Genomic DNA, 27,331 nt, shown 5'->3' with positions numbered 1-27,331 from the left:
TCTCGCGTCACGTGTTGGGAGAGTCCTGTGTCACGTGAGGCCCAGGTGGCGGCCGAGCTACGGCAAGAGAGTGAGAGAAGGAAGGGGAAGCCGGAAGGGGCGCGAGTGCGGCAAGAGGGAGAAGACAGCTCCGGAGAGGGCGAGAGCTGCGCGTGCGCCCGCTTCTCCGCCAGCCCTCCCCTCGGCCTCGCCGCCTCCCTCGCGGCCAGGTGACAGCTGGGCCCGGGCCGCCGCGCGCTGCCGGGGGCGCGAGGAGCGCGCTCTGCCCTCGCGCGCGGCGCCGGCCGCCCCTCCCCCTCGTCCCATCCGTCCCGTCGCGTCCCGTCCCCTCGAGTCAACCGGCCGGGTGCCGATAAGAGTCGGCGGGAGCGGGGACATTTTCTGCCTCCCGGGCCCTGTCCCGGCTGCCCTTCCCACCCGGTCGCGGGGCCGGCCGCTCCTCCGGCCCCAGGATGCAGAATGTGATTAACACGGTGAAGGGAAAGGCACTGGAAGTGGCTGAGTACCTGACCCCGGTCCTCAAGGTAAGCTGGGCTGGGTTTGCCAGGGGCCGTCAGGCGCACCCTCCACTCGGCAGGGATGAACCGGCGCCGGGGAGGCTCGGTGTTTTCGGGCGGGGAGAGGTGGAGGAAGCGGGTGAGAGTGGGACGCAGGAAAGGTGCAGCCCCCACCTGAGTGCTCACCTGGCGGTTCTCAGAGCTTTCTGGCCCTTAGGGTAGACTTGAAGCGGTCTTATGCGAACTCCTGTCTCCATCCGTCGGAACTCGGCGCATCTGGGTGCGTCGAGTTGGAAGGTGGTCCTCAGCTAAGTGGATTTGAGAAGGTGACATCCTAATATCGGAAGTCTTTTGAACTTTTTAAACAAGGATTTTATCTTTAAAAAAAAATGAAATCAGTGTTTGGTACTAGAATGACATGTCACTTTTTTTCTTTCAGATTTCATAGTAAGTCCTTTATAATTAGGAGTTTGAAATTGTAACTTGTGATTGAGGTCCCAGCTTGTTAGATTTCAGAGGAACAAGGTGAAACTTGCGTCATCATCTCTATCAGTACCATTGAACCCAGCTAACAGGCAAAAACTCCCTTTCCCAAGTCCTTAAAATAGCCCAAACTAGTTGTTAAGCTTGGACTTCAGTGATAATAAGGAGCAGCTTGACCCTCCTAGATATAAATGGGTTTTTTACATTGTCAGTAATACAGCATTTTTAAAGTAAAAATCATGACACACTAGCTGTTACAGCAGTGACTTTTTTCAAAGATGAGTTTCCAGAAGTGCATTCAAGTTTAATTTTATAGCTCGTTGAGAGTAAATTGTTTGTTGTCACTGTTTTTCCTTTCTGAAAAGCAAGCAGGGATAGTGAATACGGAGTTCTTGTTAGTGTTTTTTTAAGAGAAAAAAATTAAAATTTTTTTTAAAGCTTTCAATTAAAGCTACAAATCTTAGTGTGGGGATGAAATATTCTTGGGAATGGTTGGTCCTCTGTATTCAAGAAGTTATTCTGGTGTGCCAAGAAGAATAGTGGACAGGTTTACTTTGCTCTCTTTCCATGACAAAGGGAAATATTAGTCCTCTGCTTTTTTAATGTTTATTTTTAAGACTGATCTTAAAATGATACTTTGTTGGGCCAAGTTAGGGAAAAAAGTCAGGCAGGTTTGTAGATGAGAAGTCCAACTCTTGCTGTGCTTAAATTTGTTTATGGCGAAACCCATCTTAAGATTATTCAGTCGCTTTGAAATTGAAAATAATTTTGACATTTGATTCAAAGGATTCTTTTGCATATTATCTCATTTTTTCAGAAACATGTCTACCTAAAAATACAGGATTTAAATAATACATGATTGTTACAAGTTTTTTAGTTTTAGGGAGAGAGGAGCAAGAGAAAAAGAATTCCCAAATTAAATATAAAACTGCTATTTTATTGGCCAGTTATATTTTATTGAACTTAAAGGATTACGTTTTGAGGGATCATTTTACTTGTTCACCAACTGAAAAGAAAGTGTTAGCTTCTCCATATGCATTTGTCACTATGTATTTTTAGTAATAAGGAAAGCAGAATTAATGACCCTTCCTGCGCCTCTCTGTGCACACTGTTGGTTTACAGAGAGAATCCTTGTGGTTTCCTACGAGACATGAGAAGGCAAGGAGAAAAAACTTAAGTCCCTGGGAGAGAAATAGTGACTTCTCCCAACAAGTGAAAGTTAAGAAAAATCATGGTTTGGGAGATTTATGTACAGTAAAGCTGAAGTCCTTATGATGGATGGCCTTCAAGCCTCTACTTGATTGGCTCAGGGCTCTATCTCATCTACTCTGTCCCTTGCTCTCTTTTGCTTAAGCCAGTCTGACCTCTTTGTTATCCCATGAAGTGCTTTCTTGCCTCGGGTTTTTGCCTTTGCCCTTCTCTCTGCCTGAAATGCTCTCCCCCCAGACAGCCTTGTGGCTGGTTCCTCTCCTTGAGGTCTCTGCTCTAGTCACCTGTTGATGCAGTCTTTGTTCTCTTACCATCCTGTTTGAAATAGCCCTCTCTCCTTCACCGCTGACCAGTCTCCTCTCTGCTTCATTTTTCTTCCTGGTATTCATTACCATTTGGCTTTTCTCCCTCCACTACAGTTTAACTATGAGCACAAGGATGAGTTTGGTCTATTTTGTTCACTCTTATCCTCATTACCTCAAATAGTGCCTGGCACATAGTAATTATTTGGTAAATATTTGTTGAATGAATAATATTCATAAATGAATTTACCGAAAAGTCTTACATACAACTTAAAATTTATAAAAATTTGGTAAATAACATCTTTGCTTTAGAGAAGAGAATATTGTACCAATATCTTGTTGGAGATGAGAATAATGGGAAAGTATTAAATGACTGATGACTTCTAGATTTGATTTCTAATATTGATTTAAATGAGACATAGGCTGAATTGTAAGGTCTAAACATCTTTAAGACATTTTTACTATTCTGTAAGATAAAGGTATTTGGTCATTCCACAGAATCATTGTAAAGCCTAATGTTTGTATAAACCTTTGAGTGTTTTTCCAGAGAGTTTTGTTCTTTTATAGCACTGACCAAAGTGCATTGTAATTATTTTCATGTCAGTTTCCTCCATTAGACTTGTATATTTCTTGAGGTTCAGGTACCAGTGATAAATTGTTTTTCTATGTGTGTTCTGTTGCCTAGAAAGGTGACAGGCAAATAGTTACCAACAAACATTTTTTAAATGAAAGTGAAACACAGTATAATAGTGTTACTCTTTTTAATCTCTTTAGGAATCAAAGTTTAAGGAAACAGGTGTTATCACCCCAGAAGAGGTGAGTGTTGAAGATACTCTGAAGCTATTATGTTTTACAATTATCTTAAACAGAGTGGCTTTTTTGCTTTTTAAGAAAACATCTTGAATTTCAATCTTGATTTGGGTAAAATTAGATTCTGTTGACTATATTAGCAATTTTATGGGGATTTCTTCTTCCCATAGAATAGAAGAAAATGTAACTTCCTCTCGATTTGCCACTTCTCTTATTTCTCTGTAGTTCCTCTTGGTTTCGAAATGAGGGTGGGAGAGGGAATGGAAAAGATGTCAGTGGTCATAAGATTTCCCTCATATTTGAGCTGCACAGTGGGCTCTGAGGTGTTTGCTGGGTTTTGCCTCTGTGTACACCAAACATGAATCTTCACGGCTTTCCGTTTGGAAACTTCAGCTCACTGTTTTCTGTCAGTGTTCAGCTTCAATATTTTATTGCTACATACTACTTAACACTGATTTTTTTCACCATTCTTTCACTTCTCCTGTTAACCAAGTAATGTTGAATCTGCTTAATGCTGAAAATAATGGCTGTTTTATAGGCCAGTTGTGTTTTATTGAACTTTTAACATAGAATTATGTTTTGAGGAATCATTTTACTTGTTCACCAAATCTATATAATGGAAGTGTTCTCTGTCCTTTAGATAGTTTATTTAGTTATCCTTTGAGAAATAAATACTAGTCCAAAAATCTTTTTAGACTGCAGTTTTATGAATAGTCATGGTTGCATCAGGATTATTTTTTTCATTTTAATAAATGGCAAATAATTTATTTACGTTTCACTTTAACTCTCATTAAAAGCATCACTCATTGGCAGTAAAACTTTTACTCATTGTTTTGAAAGAAACATTTTGAAATGAGCCATATTGTATGATCTGGCTGTTACTGTAAATTCCAAGACCTCAAGCCAGAGAAGTAACTGATCTTTCACTTTTCAGTTGTGATGGAATCTCTTCAGTCCCGAATCCTTGTGAGTTCTAAGAATGATGTACCGAACTGATCTTTTTATCTAAAATTGTCTTTATTTTTACTAAAGACACATGGTGGTGTCAGTGCAAATAATCCATAATCAATCTATAAATCAAAATGGGGTGAGTTTATTATGAGCCAGATCTGAGGACTATCCCGGGGCCTGCCTTCCCCAAGGAAGGAAGGGCATCAAAGAAGTGGGGTGTACAGTGTGGTTATATACCATCTTGGAACAAAGAGCATACGTTACATATGACAGGAACGTCCCTTTTAGAATTGTCACAAGATGCTTAGCTGGCACAGCAGGTCAGTGGTCAGCAAGTCAGTGGTCACAAGGTGAGCACAGTAGGTCACTAGTTAATCCTTAGTTTCCAGGAAGAGATGCTTATCCTCAAAGAAATGCTGATATAGGGGGAAGCTACATCCCTATCTTTAGGGGTATCTTTCTTGACTTTGGGACATAGGAAATGTTTAAAGCAGATGTACAATGCATGCTCAGTAGGCAATGTCAGGCCCTTTTGGAAAAACAAGATTGTGCTCAATTATTTTTAAACTAAATGGCTTCCTCATGTACTCCAGTACATCCTATTGCTTTTCATTTCTTTATCAGTGGTATGGAAAGAACCTAGAAGACCAGCCTTCTAAACCCATTTCTTTAACTTCTTTTATTCTGTTGCGGGCAAATCGATGAAGCTCTTTAGGTATAGGCCTCGTGTTTCCTCATCTATAAAATGACAGATTTTGGCTTGACATTCTCTAAAGAACCCATTCTACCTTAGACATCATGAGTTTAATACTGTGAATGCCAAATAAAACTAAGTTTTGATCTTAAGGATATCATTAATGTTCTTGCCAACTGAAGGTGTAATTTAGACATGGCTCTTGAAACAGTATCTGAAATCAAGAGTAGAGATGAAAGTTTACTGTTCTTCTTGTGCTCTTTGGCTTTATCTCTCTATGTGAAGATGACTAATTGGTAAATAGATAGTTGGAGTTAGAGATGCAAGTCTGTGGTCATTGGATAGAATTAAGCTAACTGTTTTAAAACAGCTACTAATCCTAGAATGAATAACTGTTACACTTAATTGCGTCATGAAGTGGTTTATGAATTTTCCCCCTTTGTAAACAACGCAAGGTGAAACTAGCTCAGCTGGATACTAACCACATAATGCTGGATTGGGATAGAGCACAATTACAGGATTAAGTTAGATTAGAATGAGTCTGGGGGAGGAAAATGAGAAGACATAATTTGCTTTGGATAAACATTATGCTGAGTTCATCAGTTCATTAGTTTTATGTTACTGTTTCTGGACTTCTGGCTGTCAGCCCCCCAGGTATCTTTTTGTTTTCCTTGAGAGGTGTGGAAGTATTATGTTTAAAAAGAGGGGCAGGCATTACCTAATGTAGTATTGTCTGACTAAAAATACTTTGGTGTACAATGTGTGTGACTTGATTAAGTAGAGTACTAGTAATAGAGGGTAGTTTGAGGGATAAATCTATTCACTAAAATATTAATATTTGAGGCTGGCCCCTGGCCTGGTGATTAAGTGTGGCACGCTCCGCTTTTGTGGCCCAGGTTTGGTTTCTGGGTGCGGACCTGCAGCACTCATCAGCAGCCATGCCATGGTGCTGGCCCACATAGAAAATAGAGAAAGATTGGCACAAACATTAGCTCAGGGCAAATTTTCGTCAAGCCAAAAGAAGAGGAAAGATTGACAACAGATGTTAGCTTAGGGTGAGTCTTCCTCAGCAAAAAAAATGTATGTATGTATATTGATTTTATCTTGGAGTTATTCAGTATTACTTAATATTTAATCACTAAGAGAAAGCTACTGCAAGCAATATTGAGAATTTAGAAATTTGAAACTTAGATTTTATTTCATTTGAGCATATGAAGCATGTAATGATGCCATTGCGAATGAGGGCAGATGTACACATGTACTGATTATCAGTGCAGTTTATGTTCTTTTATAGTTTTCCTTACCTTCTAGTGTTTTTGTTATTTTTTTAATAGATGCCACCAGAGGTGCCATGGAATAAAATATCACAGTCTTATAACCTCAAGGCAGTATCATTAAAGAATTTTTTAATTTTTATTGTTTTGCTTGCATTTGATTAAATTAATACTCGTGTGGTGGTGATGAATTAGTTCCTGAGAGCCACATAGTTAAATGTAAGCACCTGGTTGCAGTGACCCAAAATGCTTAAACCTTGAGGAAGAGAGTATTGTTTTCATTTGGGTTTTTTGTCTTTACCTGACCAGTTTAAATAATAAAAAGATTTGTTGAAATAAAAGAACAGAAACATTCATGAAGTTGCTGTTGGGGGGAATATGCTGCCAAATCTTATCTTGTTAATGTATCTTAAAAGAAGTTACTCTCAGAATTCTTATTTTAGAGAGTTTTACTCAAATTAGAGTATTGTGTATAGACCTCCTTCTCTCAGAAAGACCTTGGAAGATGGAAGACGTTGTAATTTTTTGCTGTGTAGTCAACCCTTGTTGGTGATTTGAAGTTGGAGCTGTTGTGAAATAGAGTCCTTGGGAAAGTATGTGCAGACAGTGCTCCAGTCGGGGCGCTGCGGTTGTGCGGAACAGACTTTCATTTTCTGCTCTAAGAATAAGCAGGATTGCCGTCTTGCAGTAAGATCCGCTCGTGTTCATGGGTGATGGAAATTCTCAGAAGCTTAAACTGTTTCTCCTGAGTCTGTTTTCTATTTCTGAAGAAAACCGAAACCTTGTACAGTGTTCAGCTTGCCTAGAAAGTCCAAGGTTTGTTAGAGGAGGCACTTTCTTAATTGTCTTGATGTTTTCCAAAAAAATCAAAAGTTTCTAAGTTTTCCCCATTCATTGTTTTGGCACTACATTTCTCACTTTTGTTAATGATTCCTTTAAGAGCATGAAAAAGCTTTCAAAATTGGCTCTTACGTAAATTTAAAAAGAAAAAAAAAAAGAGGAAGAAGAAATGTGCACTGTGATGTAATAAACTATGCTTGCATCATAGACCTGTATGTGTTTAGTAATTTTTTCAAAGATTTTCATTGAGTTTTCAGCTGCTAGCAAGAATCTCTCTACATTTTATTTATCCATAAAATGATTTTTGAAATTTGAAATGCTGTAGTGTTACCCTTATTTATTTCATGATTCTGTATGCTTTTGGCATTATTTAATCCAGTGATTAAAATTGAATTAAAAAATAAATAGCACTCAATATTTTTTTCTTCCAAAATTAATTTGAATTTTTATGGATGTTAAAAATTTTGCATAGTATTCAAAAATAAGTTCTGGCTGAGAGAGCAAGTTTGGGGCTGTTTGCAGTTTAATTGATTTTTGCGTGTAAAGGTTACATGGGATGATCACTTTGGTATTTTGCCACCTTAAATTCAGTGATGTTCAATTTTTCTTTTTCCTTTTTTTCATATTCTTTTTAAATCCTGAATAGTTTGTGGCAGCTGGAGATCACTTAGTCCATCACTGTCCAACATGGCAATGGTAAGTTATCTTGAGTGCGAAAGAGAAAATTTGTAAAAGGTATCACTTGATAGTTATGGCAGTTTACAAAATAGGTTAGTGCATGAAAATTAGAACTACTGGTTTAACCCTCTTCTAGTAGATTTTTCTATTAAACTTTGCGCCAGTGATATTCAAAGTAAAATAAAGGAAGAAAAATTGGGCATTATACCTATTTTGTTTTGCTCTGTTAGCACAAAAGATGGACATTTTTGAGATAAATGCCTTTACTGCTTTTACTTGTATTCCCTTTCTTTATAGTGTCTAGGTCTGAGCTTGTGGTGGATCTTTAAAAGATACTGTTGAAGAGTTTAAGAAGTTTGATCAGCTCACTTTTTTCAAATTAAGTATTTATTGAATATTTTTTATGACATTCATAAATCCAGAGATTTTGCAGTCTTGTGTTCTTTAAGACATTATTAAGACATTTATTAAGGTTCAAAAATATCCTCCGCTTTTGGGAGTTAGCTCCAGTTGAGGTTCATGGTACCAAATAAGGTCGCAGTTGGACATCGGCCCATAGCAGACTTTTTAACTTTGTATTTTCTTCATTAACTTTTCTTCTAATTATAAAAGTAATTTTAACAGTTCTCATAACATATATTTTAAATATTCTGAATAATAACAGAATGTTCTAAAACAATTTTAGTTTCATTACTTTCAAGTACTTATGGTAAAACCACCTGACAATAGCTAAAAAAATGATCCTAGTACTGGAAAAACTATTTTAATTAGGCTAGAATTGTTTGGAATTATCATCTCATTTGGATATAAGTGGCTCAGCTTGTTAGATCCTTTTTTGTTTTCCTCAATGACACTTTTCCAATTATAGTTGAAAGGTGCAGTTTTGATTTGGGAGTGGGGGTTCTGGAATTAACAAGGTTCTAATTGGTAATTTTTTTTTAATATTTAAAGAGCCTAAATAATTAAACTGTTTTAAACCAGAGTTAGAACTCTCTTTCGTCTGTGGCCTATTCTGTTCCCCTTAATTTTTATATTTAACACATATCCAAAATGGTTCTTACTGCTTTGTGTCGATGGCTCTTTATCTTTTAGAGCATTGTTTTTTATGTACCAAGAAAGATCATAATGTCAGGTTCATTTATTTTTATGTCGTTGTCTTTCCTACATGTATTTCTGTTTCATATTTAAAATTGAGTTCATATCAATCGTAGAAGCTCTCTGATTTTTTTCTCTTAGATTGTTAAAACTATATTTACTAGGTTCTAGTCTATTATTTATATATATTTCAAGTCAAATAGGTATATAAAATTTAAAATAATAGTTATTTTTAAAAAGAACTAATTTAGGATTTTCTTCAATATGATAGATACACATTTTTGTTAGTCAGATTTTTTTTCATAGCCCTTAATTGTCTGCTTACTTTGGACATAGGATTTAGAGTATTGTTATAGGGGTTTGTATTTATGGACAGGATCTTCTTTTAGCAGGTGGGAGTTTATAGTTTCACTTTATGAATTGTGATGGTTGAAATAATTTACTTGTAACTTAGAACTCAGTTATACCCTAATATACCCCACTCCAGTGTCCACTCTTCTGGCTGAACTGTTGGGGCCAAAGAAACAATTCATTTTAAATTATTGCTAAAAACAGATTATTTCTATGCTATACTTTAATGTCTACAGATGCTCTCATGACCTTCTTCTATCTCCTTCCCTCAGAACCTCAGGCATTGCCATGACATTATTGAATTTAACACTTGGGAATGGTCTAAAGCCGCCTAGAAGGCTGCCAAATGATATTAGCATATTTCCTGGCTTTATCTTGTGCTCAAATCTATGGTTTGAACTTTAGGCTGAAGCTTGTCAAGGCAGCGGAACTCCAAAGTTATGCTCATTTTTGTGACAGACACCTCATGACACCACAGCTCTGGCCAATTCCAGTAGGTAGCCCACAGAAGAATCTTTGAACAAATTCTTATGTATTCCAGAGTCACTCAAAAAATCAGAAATGTTATACCTGGTTCTGACCCACAGAGGGAGTAGCATTTAAGAGCAGGAGTTCTCGAGACACTTGGCTTGACCCTGGCTCTTCCATCTTCTGGTTTTTGTGATCATGGGCAACCTGACTTCTTTCAGCTTTTGTTTACTTACCTATAAAATGAGGGTATTAATATTACCTCTTACAGTTCTGAGGATTATATGAAAATAATGTGTGTTAGAGTTTAAAGAAGTTCTATGCTTAATAAGTACTCAATAAAGTTTTATTTGTTTTCCATTATTATTATTCTCAACATTATCATCTTGTGATTCAAAGCATCTTTTACCTCTTACTTCCAATTTTAATACAGTAGTTGGAACAGGGACCTTGTCAGCCACTTACTTGTTATGTAATGTCATGTAGCTATTCTTCTGCCTTCTCTTGGTTTCAAGGTGAGCTCTACTTTAGCGTTAAAAACCTTAATGAGATTATACTCACTAAAGAACAGCATTTTCTTTTTGCTTAGAGGCAAGCATAATAGTTGCTTAGTAGTTCTACATTATCCTACATTTTTTGTCTAGTATTTAATCCAAATGCTCTTGGATCTGTCTGCATCTCTTAGCATGTTTCACTTAAAATATCGCTGTGCTCTTCCATGCCCTGGCATATATCACTTAATGGTATTCTTCCCAAACCGTCCTAAAACAGTTTTATCAGGGGTGTGGATTGTGTGGTTTTGAGATTTACATGTGATATCTTCTGTTCTGTCTTTGCCTTTTAAAATATTTTTTTGTGTTTGGCACTTTTCACTCTTTTTAAAGGGCTACAGGGGAAGAATTGAAAGTGAAGGCATACCTACCAACAGGCAAACAATTTTTGGTTACCAAAAATGGTAAGAATTATGTTGCATATATTAGTAAATTTTGCACAAAGAGTTATATTTTTAAGAAAAACCTTAGCACTTACTAATCTTAATTTGTACTTACAGCTTCTCTCAGACAGAAATTTGGACACTTAATGAAGCTCTGGGTTTTCTATTGCTAAAGTATTTTTTTCCTTATTTGGTTTTTATCTCCTTCCTTTTTTTAAATTTCTTTTTGCCAAAAGTCTAGTTTTTAAGATATGGAGGAAAAGGGCCCGAGGCAAAGTTGAACTACTTCTAATTAGATTTTTTTTAAGTTGACTTCATAATCATCATCTTTTTAGCTATTTAATTTTAATCTTTAGACTTAAGTTTTTCTTGGAAAGTGAAATTGATACTACTTTTGACATCTAAAAGCTCAACTCTTAAAGATTTTATTGTTCATTGTGGCATTGAAAGATTGCCTATAGGCACATAAAATGTTTTTGAAACAGGTAGTATCTTATTTGTGAAGTTATTTTGAAAACAACATCAAAAGATTGTTATAGTACCTATCCAAGACTCTCATTTACCCATTATAGGAAAGGGAAAATATATACGAAACAGCAGGGTTTTTTTTTTTTTCCTACAACATGTGTTTTATTACGATTGATCACTTATATACTGCTTGTTTTAAAAAAATCAGGAGATAGTAATTTGTTGACTCTACATCATAATGTTTTTACCTTCTAATTGTTCAACTTTATAATTCAGTGTTAATTGAATATAATTTTTCAATTATATGAATAATAATACCTGTTAATTGACACGTTAGCTGTATGAAAAACTTGACACCAATATTGCATAAGAGAGTAAAATTTAGTTTAGCGAATTTTACACTGGTTTATCCATTATGAATAGCTGGAACTTAAATATGAATTATGAAATTCATATTGAAAGTTACTTAGCATTGCAAACCAGAGGTCACCTCTACCACCTCTGAGTATGACAGGTGTTGGTGCCTCCATGTTCTGAGATCAAAGCCATTAAAATAAGGTGGTGTTATTCATTAGCTTGAAGTTGAACAATGTCATCTCTGGCTTCAGCCTGCTGTTCTTCACAGACCATCACAGTAAAGAATACATAGAACACTCCCATTAGAGCATTTCTCCTTGTCTTCTGACAAAGCTATTTAGGGAAAGATAAATGTGGTCAAATAATTGTGTGTCTGTGGGATGAATGTAACTCTGAAATTAATCACTTTGATTAGAAGTGAAATATACTCACTTCATATTTTGGTGGTAGAAAGATATTTTATGGAATAAACCTTATCTTTTTCTAATGGATTTATAGGAAGCAGATTATGTGCTAGTAACTAAACTTGCCACTTTTTTATAGTGCCATGCTACAAGCGTTGCAAACAGATGGAATATTCTGATGAGTTGGAAGCTATCATTGAAGAAGATGATGGCGATGGGGGATGGGTAGATACTTATCATAATACAGGTAAGAGGAGAACAGAATGGCGTATATTTGGTTTAAGTTGTTTTAAACTCTTACAATCTTTTATAGCAGCCTTGATTTTAAAAAAAAGAGAGTACATAAGGCACAGTAGACTTTTAAGTGAAAAGAAGGAGGACAAATTGGAAAAAAAAGAGAAAAATGCCCTTAGAGTCTACCACATTTCTATAATACTCTTACTTCAGTAGCAGTTTGAAAATATGATATTATTTTATTTATTTCCAAAGGAAGAAAGCAAACCAGTTAGAAATACTGAGTATGCATACTACTTTGCTTTACAATCCGTTATTTACATGTCATTCCATTGCTGGATGATGAGCTTTATTGTACTCATATTTTACTTGGACCTGGCATTTAAAAATATTTAATTATTTGTTGAATGACTACTAAAAGGATTGTAAGCACTGTAGGCTCCATGAAGGTAGAGATTCATTGTTGAGTCCTCAGTATCTGCCAAAGTATTTGATAGAGAAATTGTTCAGTAAGTTTTTGTTAAAGGAATTGACTAAATTTAAGCCTTTCATAAGTGTATGTTTGCATAAGTTGTTTGGGACTCTGAATATGATTTTTTATTCCAAGTCCTAAAAAATCTATTTTGCCACTGTATTTATGTAACTAGGTAAATGTATGTAATTATATGCTGCTATAGCTAACTACCTTTTATGACTTAGTTTTAATGAAGAAAATATGTTCTGGGTTTAAATCTAGGATACTAAAAACAGGTTTCCTCCCTCTAAATTGTAGAGAGTAGGAGGTACATCAAAAGTAGTGGTAGAGCAGGGTTTTTCAACTGTAGCACTATTAACATTTTGGGCTGGATAATTCTTTGTTGTAGCATTTCTTGTGCGTTGCAGAACATTTAGTGATATCTCTGGGCTCTACCCATTAGATGCCAGTAGCATTCCCCAAGTTGTGACAACCAAAAATGCCTCCAGACATTGCCAAATATTCCATGAGGGGGGAAATTGCTGCCTTCGGTTGAGACCCTCTGCAATAGAGGGCTGAGTAACCTGCACGGGAAACAGGTGGTCCCATCAGTTTCTCCTCTTCTCTGAATAGGAGAAACACTGCTATCTCTTTCCTGCTGGTGATGTTGGCATAGATTCAGGACTTGGGCTTCCTGATTTGAAACTGATTTGTTTCTTAATGCATTGAGTGTTGTTATATCAAGGCCTAGAGAAAAGAGCAGATTGAACAACTTTTTAAAATAATTTTAAAGATCATCGTTTTTTCCCCCACTGGGGAGAGCTGTTAGACTTCTGCTCTACTTTAGTTTTCCCATGACTGGAAGATGTGGGTAGCACATCTGTTGGAAATTCTGTTAACTGACTAGAGCCATTGGTTATTGCACTATGTTTGTGATGTCAAGTTAATGAGTTACTCTGTCGTCTGGTTGTATTCTGTTCCGTAATCACTATCCCAAAGTCCAGGTGCTTATTTGTAAGTCAGTATGATTGGATTGACAAAAATCTATTACAGAAAGTCAGCAACTAAAAAGAATGTGTGCCCTACTGACAGGGCACAAGTAACATCATTTTCATCTATGGAAACCACAGAGTATTATGCTGCAGTTAATTTGATGTACATAATGCATTCTAACTAATGTTTATGAGAGATAACCCGTAGAATTTTAGGTTTAAACTGTATCCTGATGGGATTAAAGCAGTGCTTCCGACTGACTCCCAAGACCAGGTGACTAGTCCCTTTCCTTCATCCCTGCTTCTCTTCTCTCGGCTTTCTTTTATTTCTGTTAGCCCTTGTATTAGTCAATGGTTCTGTAGAGAAACAATCAATAGAATGTAGGTATAGATACAGGTACAGGTATAGATAGATTTATTTTGAGGATTTGGCTTACGTGATTGTGGAAGCTAGCGAGGCTCGCATTTATAGGGCAGGCTGGCCAGCAAGCCGAAGACTCAGGGAAGGGTTGATTACTGCAGCTCCAGTCTGGAGGCAGAATTCCTTCTTCTGGAGGACCTCAGTCTTTTCCCCTTCGGGCCTTCACTCTGGTCGAATGAGCGCCCCCCCCCCCCCCCCCCAATTATGGAGGATAACCTGCTTTACTCAGAGTCTGATGATTTAACTTTTAATCACATCTAAAAAAGACCTTCACAGCAACATCTGGACTGGTGTTTGACCAACACTTGGACACAATAACCTACAAGTTGACATAGAATTAACCATTACAGCACTTGAGAGTGTTACCCTTCTTAGAGTCATTAGAGCTTTCTCTTTCTTTGCCAGTAAGTCCTGCTTCTAGAAGAGTGGGTTAATGGCATACTGCTACATTATTATATTTAGACAGGTTGAGAAGGTTTGTTTTCTTTGTTTCTATGTACTGGATTCAGTGAATTGTTTTGTAATACCAATTCAATATGTTAATGTTTGAGTTTTACTGTTATGAAATAATCATACGTAATATATAGTAATTGCTAGAAAAACCACTGTGAGGTAAAAGCTTTATGGTAGAGCTGTGGATTGTGACATTTTCCATTTGTGAAAGTAAGTCATTTTTTGCTTTGGACATGTTGAACAGATATATCAGAGTTTTAGAAGATTAACAAAGGAGCAAAGCATGTTTAGCGTTTAGAGTTTTTTTTTTTAATATTTCCCATCCTTGTTGAACTAATTGAGAACACTGACAGATATTTTGAATTAGAAATGTTATTTAGCTGACTTGTGGTGCTGCCATCTGCTTAATGCCACCTTCACTGAGACGTGTAGGTTCCGAGGTGGTTGCTTAAAAGGTGTGCTGGAAGAGCCTTGAACCCAAAGTCACCCTGTGTGGATTTGCATCCCAGCTTCTTCACTAACAGGCTGTGAGACTCAAGTTAATTTACCTCTTAGAGACTATTTCTTCTTTGGGAGGACTTATTACCCTACCTACCTCACAGGATAGTGTTTGTAAGGATTAAATAAGATGTGAAAACAGAAAAATAGAAAGTCTCACATACTAATTGTCACGTGATATTGCTACCTCTGGATGGCCTAGATTTCTGAAGCAAATAGCATATTTAGTGTAACCAATATCTTATTGAGAAAATTGTGATGCAGATTTACATAAAATCTAAATACGACTCCTGTAATCTCTTAATATATTCACTCTCTGGGAATGAATATGTATTTTGCTAGATTCACACAAGGAAAGTAAATGAGGAATGATAGAGTAGGATAATTCTGGTGAAATATTATATTGGTATTTTTAAATTTTATGTTTAATTTGAGAGGTGACTTTGAGATTATTCCTATTAGAGTTCATTTGTAAAAATGCTGTAACGTTGCCTTCTCATTTCAAAGAACTTGTGAGAATTTAGATAATTTTAAGTGTTTTTATATTACTTGAATCAGGTAGGTGGGGGATGTTTACAACTTAATTTTGGTTACTCTTTTCTGCTGAATTTGACCACAGGTATTGCAGGAATAACCGAAGCAGTTAAGGAGATCACACTGGAAAGCAAGGTACTGTTTGATCAGTTCTATTTCTCAGTTCAGTGGCCTAGCTATTTCCCTATATATATATATTTTAAGATTACTCATATTATTCTTATGCAGCCAAGCTCTTTTAAATTCCAGTTATTTTTTCCCTTCTCATTTTCTTACTTCAGTATACCAAAACACTCCTGTTTCCCAGTGCTGCTCTTATTTTCCTTAATCTGTCGAATGGTTAAGAAAGACATGTTTTTGGATTATAACTGGTTAAAAACTACTAATTTTCACTAATTGGAAAGACTTCTAGGCTAGTTTAAAAGGAATGGCTTTTTATTTTTAAGTACCAAATGGTCTGTAAGTGGAGGTTTTTGAGGGGGTTTATTTACTTGCTGATTAGTAGATGCTAATGATATATTATTTAAATTTTGTAGTTTAAACCTTGTCTTAAGTTCATTCATTCCTTCTGTAGTTTATTAATTTATTGCTAATTTGAGTGGGGTTTTTTGCTTTTGAGAATTTAAAGGTAAATTGTAGTTTATATCATCCAAAATCATGACATTTTGAGTGAGTGGAAGCTAAATCAATTAGATTTTATTGTATGACTTATTTTAGGGGGAGGGTGAAAATACGTAATTGAGTGGAATTTTTCTGCTTGAAAGTTTTCAGTTAATTCAGACTGTCTGTATTCTATTAGCTTTTCATTTCTAAAGAGAGAATGACCACAATTGTCTTCATATTTTTTATAGTTGCTTGAAATGATATGAAAAAATAATGCAAAATGCCTTTACCCCCCTCTCTTTTCTTAATTATTTTGTTAACAGTCAAGTCTCTTGGAGGGTAGAATATTTGGGCAGGATAATTGTGTTCCTTTGGTCCTTCTGAAACATTCAACTACAACATTTGCTAGTTTTGGATATTCTTCTTTGTTTTTGTCATTTGGATCTTTTGGGATTTGTAACTGGGGCTTAACAGAAAGTGTTAGAAACTAAAACAAATTTTATTTTTTTCAGTGTACAATTTTATGCTTAGTAGGGATTAAGGTTCACTTCATTGGCCTGAGAATTTTGAAATTCTACTTTTTGGAGAGTTTGAATGACTAAGGAGAAATTGCACACTGGCTTTGCTGCTTCAGAAGATCTTGTTTACTCCAGCCATTAGTGTATGTGCTTCAGACTCTGGAAATGATAGATGGCAGAGTAGTGTGCATAGCATTGTTTTGATAGGTTTATGGTAATTCTTTTAAGAATTTTTAATAAATGTAATAATGGTTAATATGGTGCTTAGATCCCATTTAACATCCTTATATCCTACTAAAGGATGGATACTTAGAATAATTTACAACTAGAATATACCTTTCCTGTCATTTCCTATTTAATATACAATTTGTTATCTTTTATAATTTAGTGCTTAGAATACTTCCCATGTGGAGCCAAGTATTAACCTTTGCTGTTGATTTCTGCCATACCCTGCTGTATTAAGTATGAACATCACCAACATGATTAAAATTTCCCTTAATGATCAGATTGTCAGATATTGGCTCATCTAATAATTACGCAGATTCTGACAATCTTTCTTCTGTGGTTTCACATTTTTAGTGTAATAATGATACATACGATTTAAGTTTATGGTGGTAAATAAAATCATCGCTAAGTAAAATTTTAAATTAGGTGAAAGTAATGTTCAAATTTTTGGCTTAGTACAATAATTTCAGATTTTTAGAATATTAATTTTATGAAAATAATTGTACATCAGGCTTGTCTTTGGTTAGCATCATTCTTCCATTCTAGTGCTAATATAGTTAAGAAACTGAACTGAAATCTTATGTGTTGAAATAACTGTAATTGCTTAATTCAGCCAGGATATTGTTAACAAATTAGAATATAATAGTTTGATTTATAATAATAAATTTATCTTATGGATGTATTGTGATTTATAAATATATACCTTTTTCCACGTTTAAATTAAATACGTAAGTTAATGTAACTTTGAACTGGTTTTCTAATACCAATGAATTGGTTACCCAAAAATATTATTTTATTGGGAATGCAACTGGCAGCTCTTGTTAAATGGGTAGCTCAGGTGACTCGTGGTGCTTCGGTGATGCCTTTTGTGTATTTCTCAGTCACAGCACTTAGCTGGTTTATGGGTTTGTCATCTCCACTGGAGGAAGAGTTTCTTGAGGATGAGAACTGGCATATCACTCTTATTTTCACAGTGATTAGCACTGTGCTGACATGGGGGTGCTCAGTAGTTGAACTAGTGAACATATTTAATTGACTTCACATATAATTAATTTCAAAGGACAGTATAAAACTCCAAGATTGCTCAGCATTATGTGAGGAGGAAGAAGAGGAAGATGAAGGAGAAGCTGCAGATATGGAAGGTATTTGTGTCCTACATTTGCTTTAGTCGCGCTAGAATATTGATTTTGGAATATTTGTAATTCATGTGGATTAAGAATTCTAATCTATTGAGTTCTAAATTTTAACATTTAACAGCCTAGGGAGGATTTTGTATGGTTTAAATTTAATCAGTGCAGAACTTACCTCTTCTACTTTACCTAGAGCATAATCTTGACAGCGTTATTTCTACTGGGATAAATATTAGTCATAAATGTTTAATGCTGGGTACAGCTGTAAGATACAGATTCTTAAGCTAATTCTTAAACTCTTTCAGAGCAGAACGAAGTTTGCTTGTGCATTCTGTATTTTCTTTTTCCTTTCTGATAACATCTTACTATAAAAACTTTACAATATGATTCTTAATGGGGCCTTGTGAACTATACAGAATCCCCTCACTGTTCCCTGAGATTCTGAAATGCCTTCCTAGGATTGCCAGCTGAGAATCGCTGCATTAGTGGATCATTGTTAGAAGAGATTGAAAGCCATGGTACTAACAGAGCAGAGTAATACATGTCTAATAGTATATGGCTCTTCAAAAAGCTTCATATTTCATTAGCATGATCATCTTTAATGCACATGAAACCTCAGATATTTAAAAATAGATGAAGAAATTGCCGTCACCAGGGCAACCTCTCTGTTAAATCCAATCTGTATACTTATCTTCTCTGCATTATTTGATTCTGCTAACCATTTCCTCCTCTTTTTTTTCCTCCTCCGGTTTTTTGTGGCACTGGGTTTTCCTCTTCCTTCCTTGACTTTTTCTTCTAAGTCTTCTTCTGGGGTTCTTCTACTTCTGCCCAGCTGTTAAATGTTACCATTTCATGGGATTTCACTGTTTTTTTTCTGCTCACTCCTTGCACTCCTGGGTAGATTTTTATCTATTCTTAAGGTTTGTGTAATGGCATACTGTGGTCTGGCATGGAAATTTGTATGACAGGAAAAATGATGTATAAAGTATATTAGGTTCTCTGTGAGAGTTTTAAGTATAAATATATGAATGTATAGAGAGAGAGCAGTTGAAAAAGGAAGAGAATATGAAAAAAAAAGAGTAGACGTTTTGGAGGCTGAATCCCAAAAGTATGTAGAATTTACGGTGAGGTAGAGATGTCTTGTAGCATGCCGAAGGAGAAGACGGTGCCACGTAGAGGTGAAGCACCATAACGGCAAGTGGTGTTTGCTGATGAGGAAGTGACAGCATAGCGTGCTTGCCAGGCTAGCCTCGACTGAAAAGTATCTTTCAGTTTTGTTTTCTAAATTACTTTTGAGTCCCCATGAAGCCTAGCTGTGTATCTGTTCCTGAATTCTAGTGAGAGTCTTGTCCTTATTTCCATGGTAAACTCCCATTCTTTGAGGAAATAAATGAGTTACTTGTAACTAGAATTGCTCACAGCAATCTCAAATATTGTCTCTATGCTCAAGGCTTCCATATCTAAACCTCCAACCCAGATCTCTTTCAGTTCCACTCATTTAGTTTCATTTCCACCTGGATGTCTCATAATTGTCAGAACTACCTTCCTGCAAAAATACTCTCTCTGGATTCCTTCTGTCTCTGAAGGGTATCCAGTCGTCCATGCTGGAGTGGAGGGGTAGGAAGAACCTTATGAGTAAAGCGCAGTTTCGAGTACAAGCTGTGGGACTGCCTTAGATATCTGACAGGCTTTTAGTATGTTTGTTACATTTCCTGAGCATAGAGTTATGGAAAGAATTGCTGTATATGGAATTTTGCTTAGAAAACCATGTTGATGGTATCTAAAAAGCAGTTAATTTTCATTCATTGTTCAACAAATATCTATTGAGCAATACAGTATCTATGTATCAGATAATTGTTTTTGGTGCTGGAGATAAAGAAGTAGACATGATCTCATGGAGTTTATGTTCTGTTTAGGGGAGACAAATGAAAAAGAAGAGATAAGCAAAGCGTATAATGTATTTGATGGTTATAAGTGTTAGGGAGAGAAATAAAGGAGGGAGGGGATGAGAAGTCTTGGGGTGGGATGAGTGTTGTAATTTTTAAATAAGTTGGTCAAGAAAAACCAAGTTAGGGGCTGGCCTGGTGGCACAGCAGTTAAGTGCGCACATTCCGCTTCAGTGGCCAGGGGTTCACCAGTTTGGATCCTGGGTGTGGACCTGGCACCACTTGGCACGCCATGCTGTGGTAGGCGTCCCACATGTAAAAGGTAGAAGAAGGTGGGCATGGATGTTAACTCAGGGCCAGCCTTCCTCGGTAACAAGAGGAGGATTAGTAGAAGTTAACTCAGGGCTAATCTTCCTCAAAAAAAAAGAAAAACCAAGTTGAAAATAGGCCTTTTGAGTAAAGCCTGGCATGAAGTGAGTGAACAAGCTATTTGGATATCTGAGGGAGAGTGCAAAGGCCCTGTGGTGGGAGCATGTGTGGCTTATATAAAATCCTTCCAGGAGGCTCCTATGTCCAGAGAAGAATGAGGGGAGAGTAATAAGGTGTGGAGTCAGAGAGGAAACTCCGAACCAGATCATGTAGGGCACTGGCTATAACTCAGAGTGAGATGAGAAGCCACTGAGGGGTTTTTCTAGGTAGGAGAGAAACTTAGAATGAGATTTAACATTTTAACAGAATCACTGTGCCTGCAGTGTTAGAATAGACTGAGGGGGTATAGAAACAACAGTTAGGAGGCTATTTTGATAATCTAGGCAAGAAATGATGGTGGCTGGGCTCAAGCGGCAACATTGGAAGTGATGAGAAACAGTAGAATTCTGGACATAGTTTGAGGCTGGGGCCAAGAGGATTTGCTGCTGGATTAGATGTGGCATGAGAGAGACACAGTAGTCAAGTGTGACTCCAAGGTTTTTGACCTGAGGATATGGAAAGATATCATTAACTTAGATGGGGAAAATTATATGACTGAATGGCTTTAGAGGGGGATTTAGGAGCTCACTTTTGGACATGTGATATTAATGATGCCCCTTCATTGGAGCCATAAGTAAACAAGTAGGTATCCAGGTCTGCAGTCAGGGAATAAATTTGACAGTCCTCAGTGTTTAAAGTCCTTGAGACTAGATGAAATCATCAAGGGAGTAAGTGTGAGTGGAGAAGAGACAAGGTCTAAAACCTGAGCCCTTGGTTACTGCAGGTTGTTTTTCTTTTCTTAAAAAACGGTGGAGATGATGAAGAGGAACCAGCATAGGAGATAGTGAAGGAGAAACTCATGAGAGGGAGGAAAGCCCGGAAAACAGAGTATCTTAAAAGCAGAGGAAAGAAAGTATTTGAAGGAGGAGGGAATAAATCATGCCATATGTTCCTGAGAGGTCAATTAAGATGAAAACTGGGAATTTACCACTGGATTCAGCGAAGTAGAAGTCACTGATGACATTAGTAGCACATTTTATGCAGTTATGTGAGCAACCTTGTGTACCCTATGGAGTCACTAATTACGGTATTCTTATGCCAATTAGTATTATTATTAGACTGTGGCGCAGACCAAGCCTTAAGCGTGCTGACTTTCTCTGGCTCTCTCAGGTAAAGTATCCACTGCTTTGTAAGTATAGAGTTAGCTCAGTCATGTATTCAGTATCTTTTCTTCAATATCAGAAACAAAAGCAAAAACCTGGTCTTTGAATGATACTCTGAAGTAATACATAATTTGGTTTAGGAAATTGTTTTGAACTTAATTAATCTTTTGTTGCTTTTTATAACAGAATATGAAGAGAGTGGATTGTTGGAAACAGATGAGGTTTGTAAATTGAGTTTTCTTTGGTTAATTTTTAATGAGTAAACTTGGAGATTAGTGTTATTAATTGTATCTTGATCTTTCAAATAAGTTTTTATTTATATGTGTACATTTTAACTTTGAGTTTTAAGTTATATCTGCTTTTGAAAAAAAATATATAGGGTGGGAAAAATAGATTTTCTAAAATGTCACATTTATGCTGATTTTAATGGTTGTAAAATTTTCTCCATTATTACCAGGCTACCCTAGACACAAGGAAAATAGTAGAAGCTTGTAAAGCTAAAACTGATGCTGGAGGTGAAGATGCTATTTTGCAAACCAGAACTTACGACCTTTACATCACTTACGATAAATATTACCAGACACCACGACTATGGTTGTTTGGCTATGATGAGGTAAAAATAAAGAAAAAGTTATTTTAATGCAAATTTTTTAAATTGTTGTGTTTAATTCCTTTGCCATTAGGTCCATGAGTATATATTGTGGCCTTTCAAATTTGGTAAATCATTTGTTTTATAATTTTATGATTAATATTGAACTTGATTCTTGTTTTGAAGAAACTGTGCATTATTCACCATGACAACAGTCCTACTAAGAATTAAGCAGAAATAGTCTGTTACATATTTATTGCTTGTTCCCTGAGCTTATTCCTTCAAAATGTGAGGGAAATTGAACTTGGTTTGTTGTGTTAAATTGTGTTTGAGATTACATCTATTAGATATATAGGCATTTACAGAATATTCGTGTCACATGTCTTTTTTTCCCTTAAGACAGAAAACCTTCCTTTACTCACCCACTTAATTGAATTAAAGGATAATTGAAATAAAATTAACTTGTGTAACCTGTCTTTCCAAAAACTATAAATGGGAAAGAAGAAATAAACAAAATAGACCTAAAAGACGAGATATAAAGTTTTAAAATGTTTTGATAGCCATGAACCTGACTTTTTGTGGGATCTTTATTGCATTAGGTGGTGGCTGATATCACAAAGCCTTGTTGGACAGACTTCTTCCTTCCTCCCCTCCTTGGTGTAAACTTTCCCCCAAATAATCCGGTAATTCTAAATAGTCTAGAATTCTAAATTGTAAGCGATGTGGGAGGTGGGAATAAATACATTATAGACATTTAAGTTTAGGCCTTAAAGTTTTTAAACAGTAATTTCAAAGCCTTTTTTGTTTTAGCAACGGCAGCCTTTAACAGTTGAGCACATGTATGAAGACATCAGTCAAGATCATGTGAAGAAAACAGTGACCATTGAAAATCACCCTCATCTCCCACCACCACCTATGTGTTCAGTTCACCCGTGCAGGTCTGTGTGTGTGTGTGTGTGTGTGTGTGTGTGTGTGTGTGTGTGTATGTATGTATGTATGTGGGGGGGGGTGTCTTTATAATTCATGAATTTATTACTTGGGAGTCTATAAACATTGGTGCCCTAACAGAAAAAATTTACTTAATAAGCAAATAAAATTCTCTTTTGTCTTCCTTAGAAGTGTTCTTGTGCTTAGTTAAATATATAAGAAAAATGAAAAAACTTCACCAATTTAAGTTTAATTCATTTTTTTTTGTTCCCTGTATATGTCTGATTATAGTATCAATCTTTGTGATTTCACTCCTGTTTTTAGCTTCAAGAATAGTTTGGAAGATCTATTTTAGATTAAAGAAATATGCCTCATTTAGACATGGTGTGCTCCATTGTGATGTATCTTTCTGTGAATGTGGAGTATAAAGTTAATCTGTTTCTTTTTCTAGGTGACATGTTTCTCTCCTTTTTTTGGTTAGCGAAGGGAGATACATGCAGACTTTCTGTTCTGCTTTACTCTTCTGTTAAGAAGTTTTCAGCCCTATCAAACCAAGTGCATTTCGTAATTCGAGATTTTCTTTGTGTCATTGTGTATTCACAGGGCCAAATAAGTGAACCTGAGTCTATATACATGATTTGTTCAGAATTTTCCTTAAAAAATATATATATATATTACATGCTAGTTTCTTTCATTTAGTTATTTCTAATGGGTAACTTTCACAAATCCTTGAGAAATTCTACTAACAATATTTTTCAGATGAAAACTCTGGTATTCTATTGACTAATTAGATGCAACATTCTAGTGTTTAAAATTTTGCAACCTCTTTATTCCCAAACTTTATCCCATAGAAAGCCTAGATCATTTTTCCAGTTTATTTACATCAAGAGCTGTTAATATTGCGAACTGTGAAAAGTAATTTGAGTCATTAGTTTCAGTTTTGAATTATCTAATCTAAAAGATTTTCATTTTGAGAGTTATTCTCTTTGTTCCTTGGTTTGAGGTTGTAGGGCATGCTTGTGAAACTGAGGCATGTGTCTTGCTGAGGTGAAATTTTACTCAGCTGGGAAAAGAGAGAAGTAGTTTAACTGGTAATTAATGTTACACTGCATAATACAGTCATTTATTAAAATGTTTATGTTAACGTGGCAAAAAAGTTGGGGGCCTGTAAAATGAGACTTCAGGGATGTTTTAGGCCTTGCCACGGGCCACCTCAGACTGTACCTTCATGTTTTCAGGACCACTGTGTTTACTCTCACCTTCTAAGTTGACTGTCTCTGTCCTGAAGGTTATAGTCGTAAAATCTGAAGCAGCATTATTTAAGTCAGGGTTTCTATAAAAGATAGTTCATTTCTTTTGTACTTTGCCCTTTTGTCAGTTTATGTGCCCAGGCAGTCACCTTGATATCACTCTTTTCTGTACCACAGGAGAGACAGCAGTTGGCCGTGAAGAGGTCAGTGGATAGGACAAAAACTTCAGATAAATATCTATCTTTATTTAAAAACAAAAGAAATTTCTAAATAGAATCAGATAAATTTTACAATGTGGATTAGGACAAAGAAAAAATATATAAACTTCTTGACGAATTAGCTTTTCTTTACCTCAGTTTTGGCTTATTCTCAGCTAAATATTTAAACAGTCAAAATCACAGCATTATTTCTTTTTTTTTTTTTTTTACCAACTGTTACCATGTAGCTTTTTGGAATTTGCCTGGTCTGATTTGTTTTTGTTTCTCAGAGCGGACAACCCTCGCTCTGCAATTATGCCCTGGCGTGATTTCCCTTTCTCTGGTGTTCTGCCCACTGCCTCCATTGTAGGAAAGCTAACTAGTGCCATTGTGTTCATTGTTGACTCCCGTAGCTTTTTAAAATTATCCCCTCCCCCAGGACCACAGTCTGGGTGACTCAACAATCTGACCCATTGGGGAGTAGGGAGGAGAGTATTTTACAATGTAACTATTATATGTTAAATTTGTTAACCAACAATAATAAGGTAGATTGCTTCACAAACAAAAACTTGCTTTTCTTGTTTTCGTCTAATTGATCTATGCTAATAAGATTTGTTCTTTTGCTTTTAGGCATGCTGAGGTGATGAAGAAGATCATTGAGACTGTTGCAGAAGGAGGGGGAGAACTTGGTGTTCATATGTATCCTTACCTGTGTATGTGATTAGTGGCAAATTGGCTCCTAGGATTTATTTTTCCTTTTTGGGAAAATTAGTGTAACCTTAATGACACAGTACCTGTAGCTTGTTTTAGTCCCTCATATCTGGAAATCTTAGTGCGAGTCTTTAGAAAACATTGGATTGTGATAGCTCTGCCTTGTTCAGTTGATGCCACATGGCCCCTTTGTGCACCAGTTTGCTCTGCCTTGTTGCAGAGCCTCAGATCAAGGTGTGCTTCTAGGCAGCAGCTTGCCAAATGCTTTTGTTTGTCAAAGAGGAAATGGCTAAGAGAATGTGAATACAAAACCATGGCTCTTAATGTTTGAAAAGAAACTCAATGGATTTGATTCATTGTTGAAAGATGAGTAATGTACTAGTTTAGAGGATAAAACATGAGTATCTTTTCCTTCCTTATTTCCAATTTAACACGTTCTCAAAAATGTGCTTTCCTGGCACGTAAGAGTAGATTTAGGTTGTGTCAGTCTGAGGTCTCTTTGAGGCAAAAAACTCAACTTGAATAGGTTAATTAAAAAGTAAAGCACATGAAGTATATTTCAGATATTCTTAAAATATAGTATTTTCATTTTTCTCCAGATAAGAGCGCCCTTCTTATATCTTACTATGGTTTTCTTACTCAGTTCTCTGGGATTGAGAAGAGGAATAAATCAAGTAAACCGCTCCATCCTGAAAGACATATGCCCATAGCATGGATTCATCAAAAGCAGCCGAAATCAATGGTTTAGATGCCACATAGCTTGAATTAGTTTGGTGCTAGATTGATATTAGACTTGGTGACTCATGCCACTCAGTGTTATAGACTGAGGGGCCACCGCACTCTTAGAACTACGGGTAACCTAAGCCTTGCTAATAAAGTGTGTCCCTCAGAGGAACATTGGGCTGATTGGATATTGAAAAAGCAAGAACTTTTGATCCAAACCAGATTTACTGCTGAAATCATATTATGCAGAATTTGACATTCATCTCTATGGTGGAAGCTAGGTAGCAACTTGGAAGACTCTATGTAATATAAATTCGTAATTGAGTCATCCGTTCCCTCAATAAAATTCAGCTCTTGATGTTTTCACATGCAGTGGAACATAGGAAAAATTTCAAGATTCTAGTAAAGACTGTTGAATATAGCAGATTCTGTGACAAGTCGCATGCTAACCTAGATCAGTCCTTAGGGAAGAGTTCCACTTAATTGTTTTTTTCTCTTTTGCTTCAGTGCTTTTGTATTTTTTACCCTGTCTTATTTTCTAAAATATTCTAGCAAACATAGTCAGTAGTGGGACCATTTCCCACTCCTTTAAACATGGACAGCCTTGTCCTTATTTTTATATCAGAGTAGCTGGGCTTATATGAACTTGTACTCATTAAGAAGTTTCACATTCAGATATGAAATGGAAGTGGATCAGGCAGCCTTAGAGTTACAGAGAGCCTCATTGAATAGACACAAACTTGCATGAGTGAACTTTTCAAGATACTTGATTTACGATTTTGTCTTATATATTTTTTTTGAGAAATTATTGCTTAAAATGGGTAATTGCAATGTTAGCTTAAATCATGAACTATTTACTGGTTTATTTTCCTTAGCTGAAGATCTTTAGGTATCTTCTAATTTTCTTGAAATTTGTACAAGCTGTCATTCCAACAATAGAATATGACTACACAAGACACTTCACAATGTAACAAAGCAAGCATAGAATCTATCCTAATATTAATTGGTTCTGATTTTTAAAGAATTAACCCATAGATGTGACCATTGACCATATTCACCAATATGTACAATTTCTCTAATAAAGAGACTTACATGTTTATGCATTAAATAAAAAAAAGTTCCACTACCAGCCTTGTTTAATAAAAATGTGTAAAGAGACTGTTTCTCTTGCTTCTTGTCAAAAGGTGAGAATAGTATTTTCCTTAAGTAACTACTCTTTAAGTGAAGAAATGTGTCATACAGAATGATGATGCCTGGTTTGGGTTCACATTTATGAGGAAAGTACTTAAATGTGTAATAGTGTGAGAGTTAGGACTAGAAAATCCTGTGTACCAGACTTCCTGCCGTCTTTCTCTTCTTTGTTCCTTTTGTTTTTCTTCTTACTTCCTCCCCAAGTCTCCTCTGCTAATAGTGAATATTTATGAAGCATTTACTGTATGCCAGGAAATATGCTAAGTGCTATTAGTTATCTTGTTTCCTGATTGTTTTATTAAGGTGATGCCACCACAGTTATTTTTATCAAAGATTCAGGAGTGTTTCT

The 27,331-nt window shown here is 36.1% G+C and overlaps 1 protein-coding gene across 2 annotated transcripts; it reads left to right on the top strand.

Moving 5' to 3' along the window:
* Window positions 1-95: 95 nt before the first annotated feature.
* Window positions 96-26,949, top strand: ATG3 (autophagy related 3). 2 transcript variants are annotated; one of them, XM_046657714.1, is made up of 13 exons: window positions 96-524; window positions 3,266-3,307; window positions 7,707-7,756; window positions 10,537-10,607; window positions 11,955-12,062; window positions 15,487-15,536; window positions 17,808-17,889; window positions 21,581-21,615; window positions 21,852-22,007; window positions 22,583-22,666; window positions 22,794-22,921; window positions 24,988-25,056; window positions 26,681-26,949. In XM_046657714.1, exons 1-13 carry the CDS (start codon window positions 453-455, stop codon window positions 26,760-26,762), a joined length of 1,029 nt encoding a protein of 342 aa, XP_046513670.1. In that variant the 5' UTR covers window positions 96-452; the 3' UTR covers window positions 26,763-26,949. The 2 variants fall into 2 exon arrangements, with proteins under 2 accessions (XP_046513670.1, XP_046513671.1); XM_046657715.1 differs by lacking the exon at window positions 22,583-22,666 and having other exon boundaries at window positions 103-524.
* The last annotated feature ends 382 nt before the right edge of the window (window positions 26,950-27,331 follow it).

Source organism: Equus quagga, chromosome 4 (genome assembly GCF_021613505.1).
Source record: "Equus quagga isolate Etosha38 chromosome 4, UCLA_HA_Equagga_1.0, whole genome shotgun sequence".
Lineage (NCBI taxonomy): Eukaryota > Metazoa > Chordata > Mammalia > Perissodactyla > Equidae > Equus > Equus quagga.
The sequence above is the reverse complement of the archived record's forward strand: the minus strand, read 5'-3'. Positions and strand labels throughout refer to the sequence as shown.

Excerpts from the sequence above, each read along its gene's own strand:
- ATG3 (XM_046657714.1), top strand. The coding sequence starts at position 453 with ATGCAGAATGTGATTAACACGGTGAAGGGAAAGGCACTGGAAGTGGCT. Across the intron at positions 525-3,265 it reads ACCTGACCCCGGTCCTCAAG|GAATCAAAGTTTAAGGAAAC; the intron begins GTAAGCTGGGCT and ends TAATCTCTTTAG. Across the intron at positions 3,308-7,706 it reads GTGTTATCACCCCAGAAGAG|TTTGTGGCAGCTGGAGATCA; the intron begins GTGAGTGTTGAA and ends AATCCTGAATAG.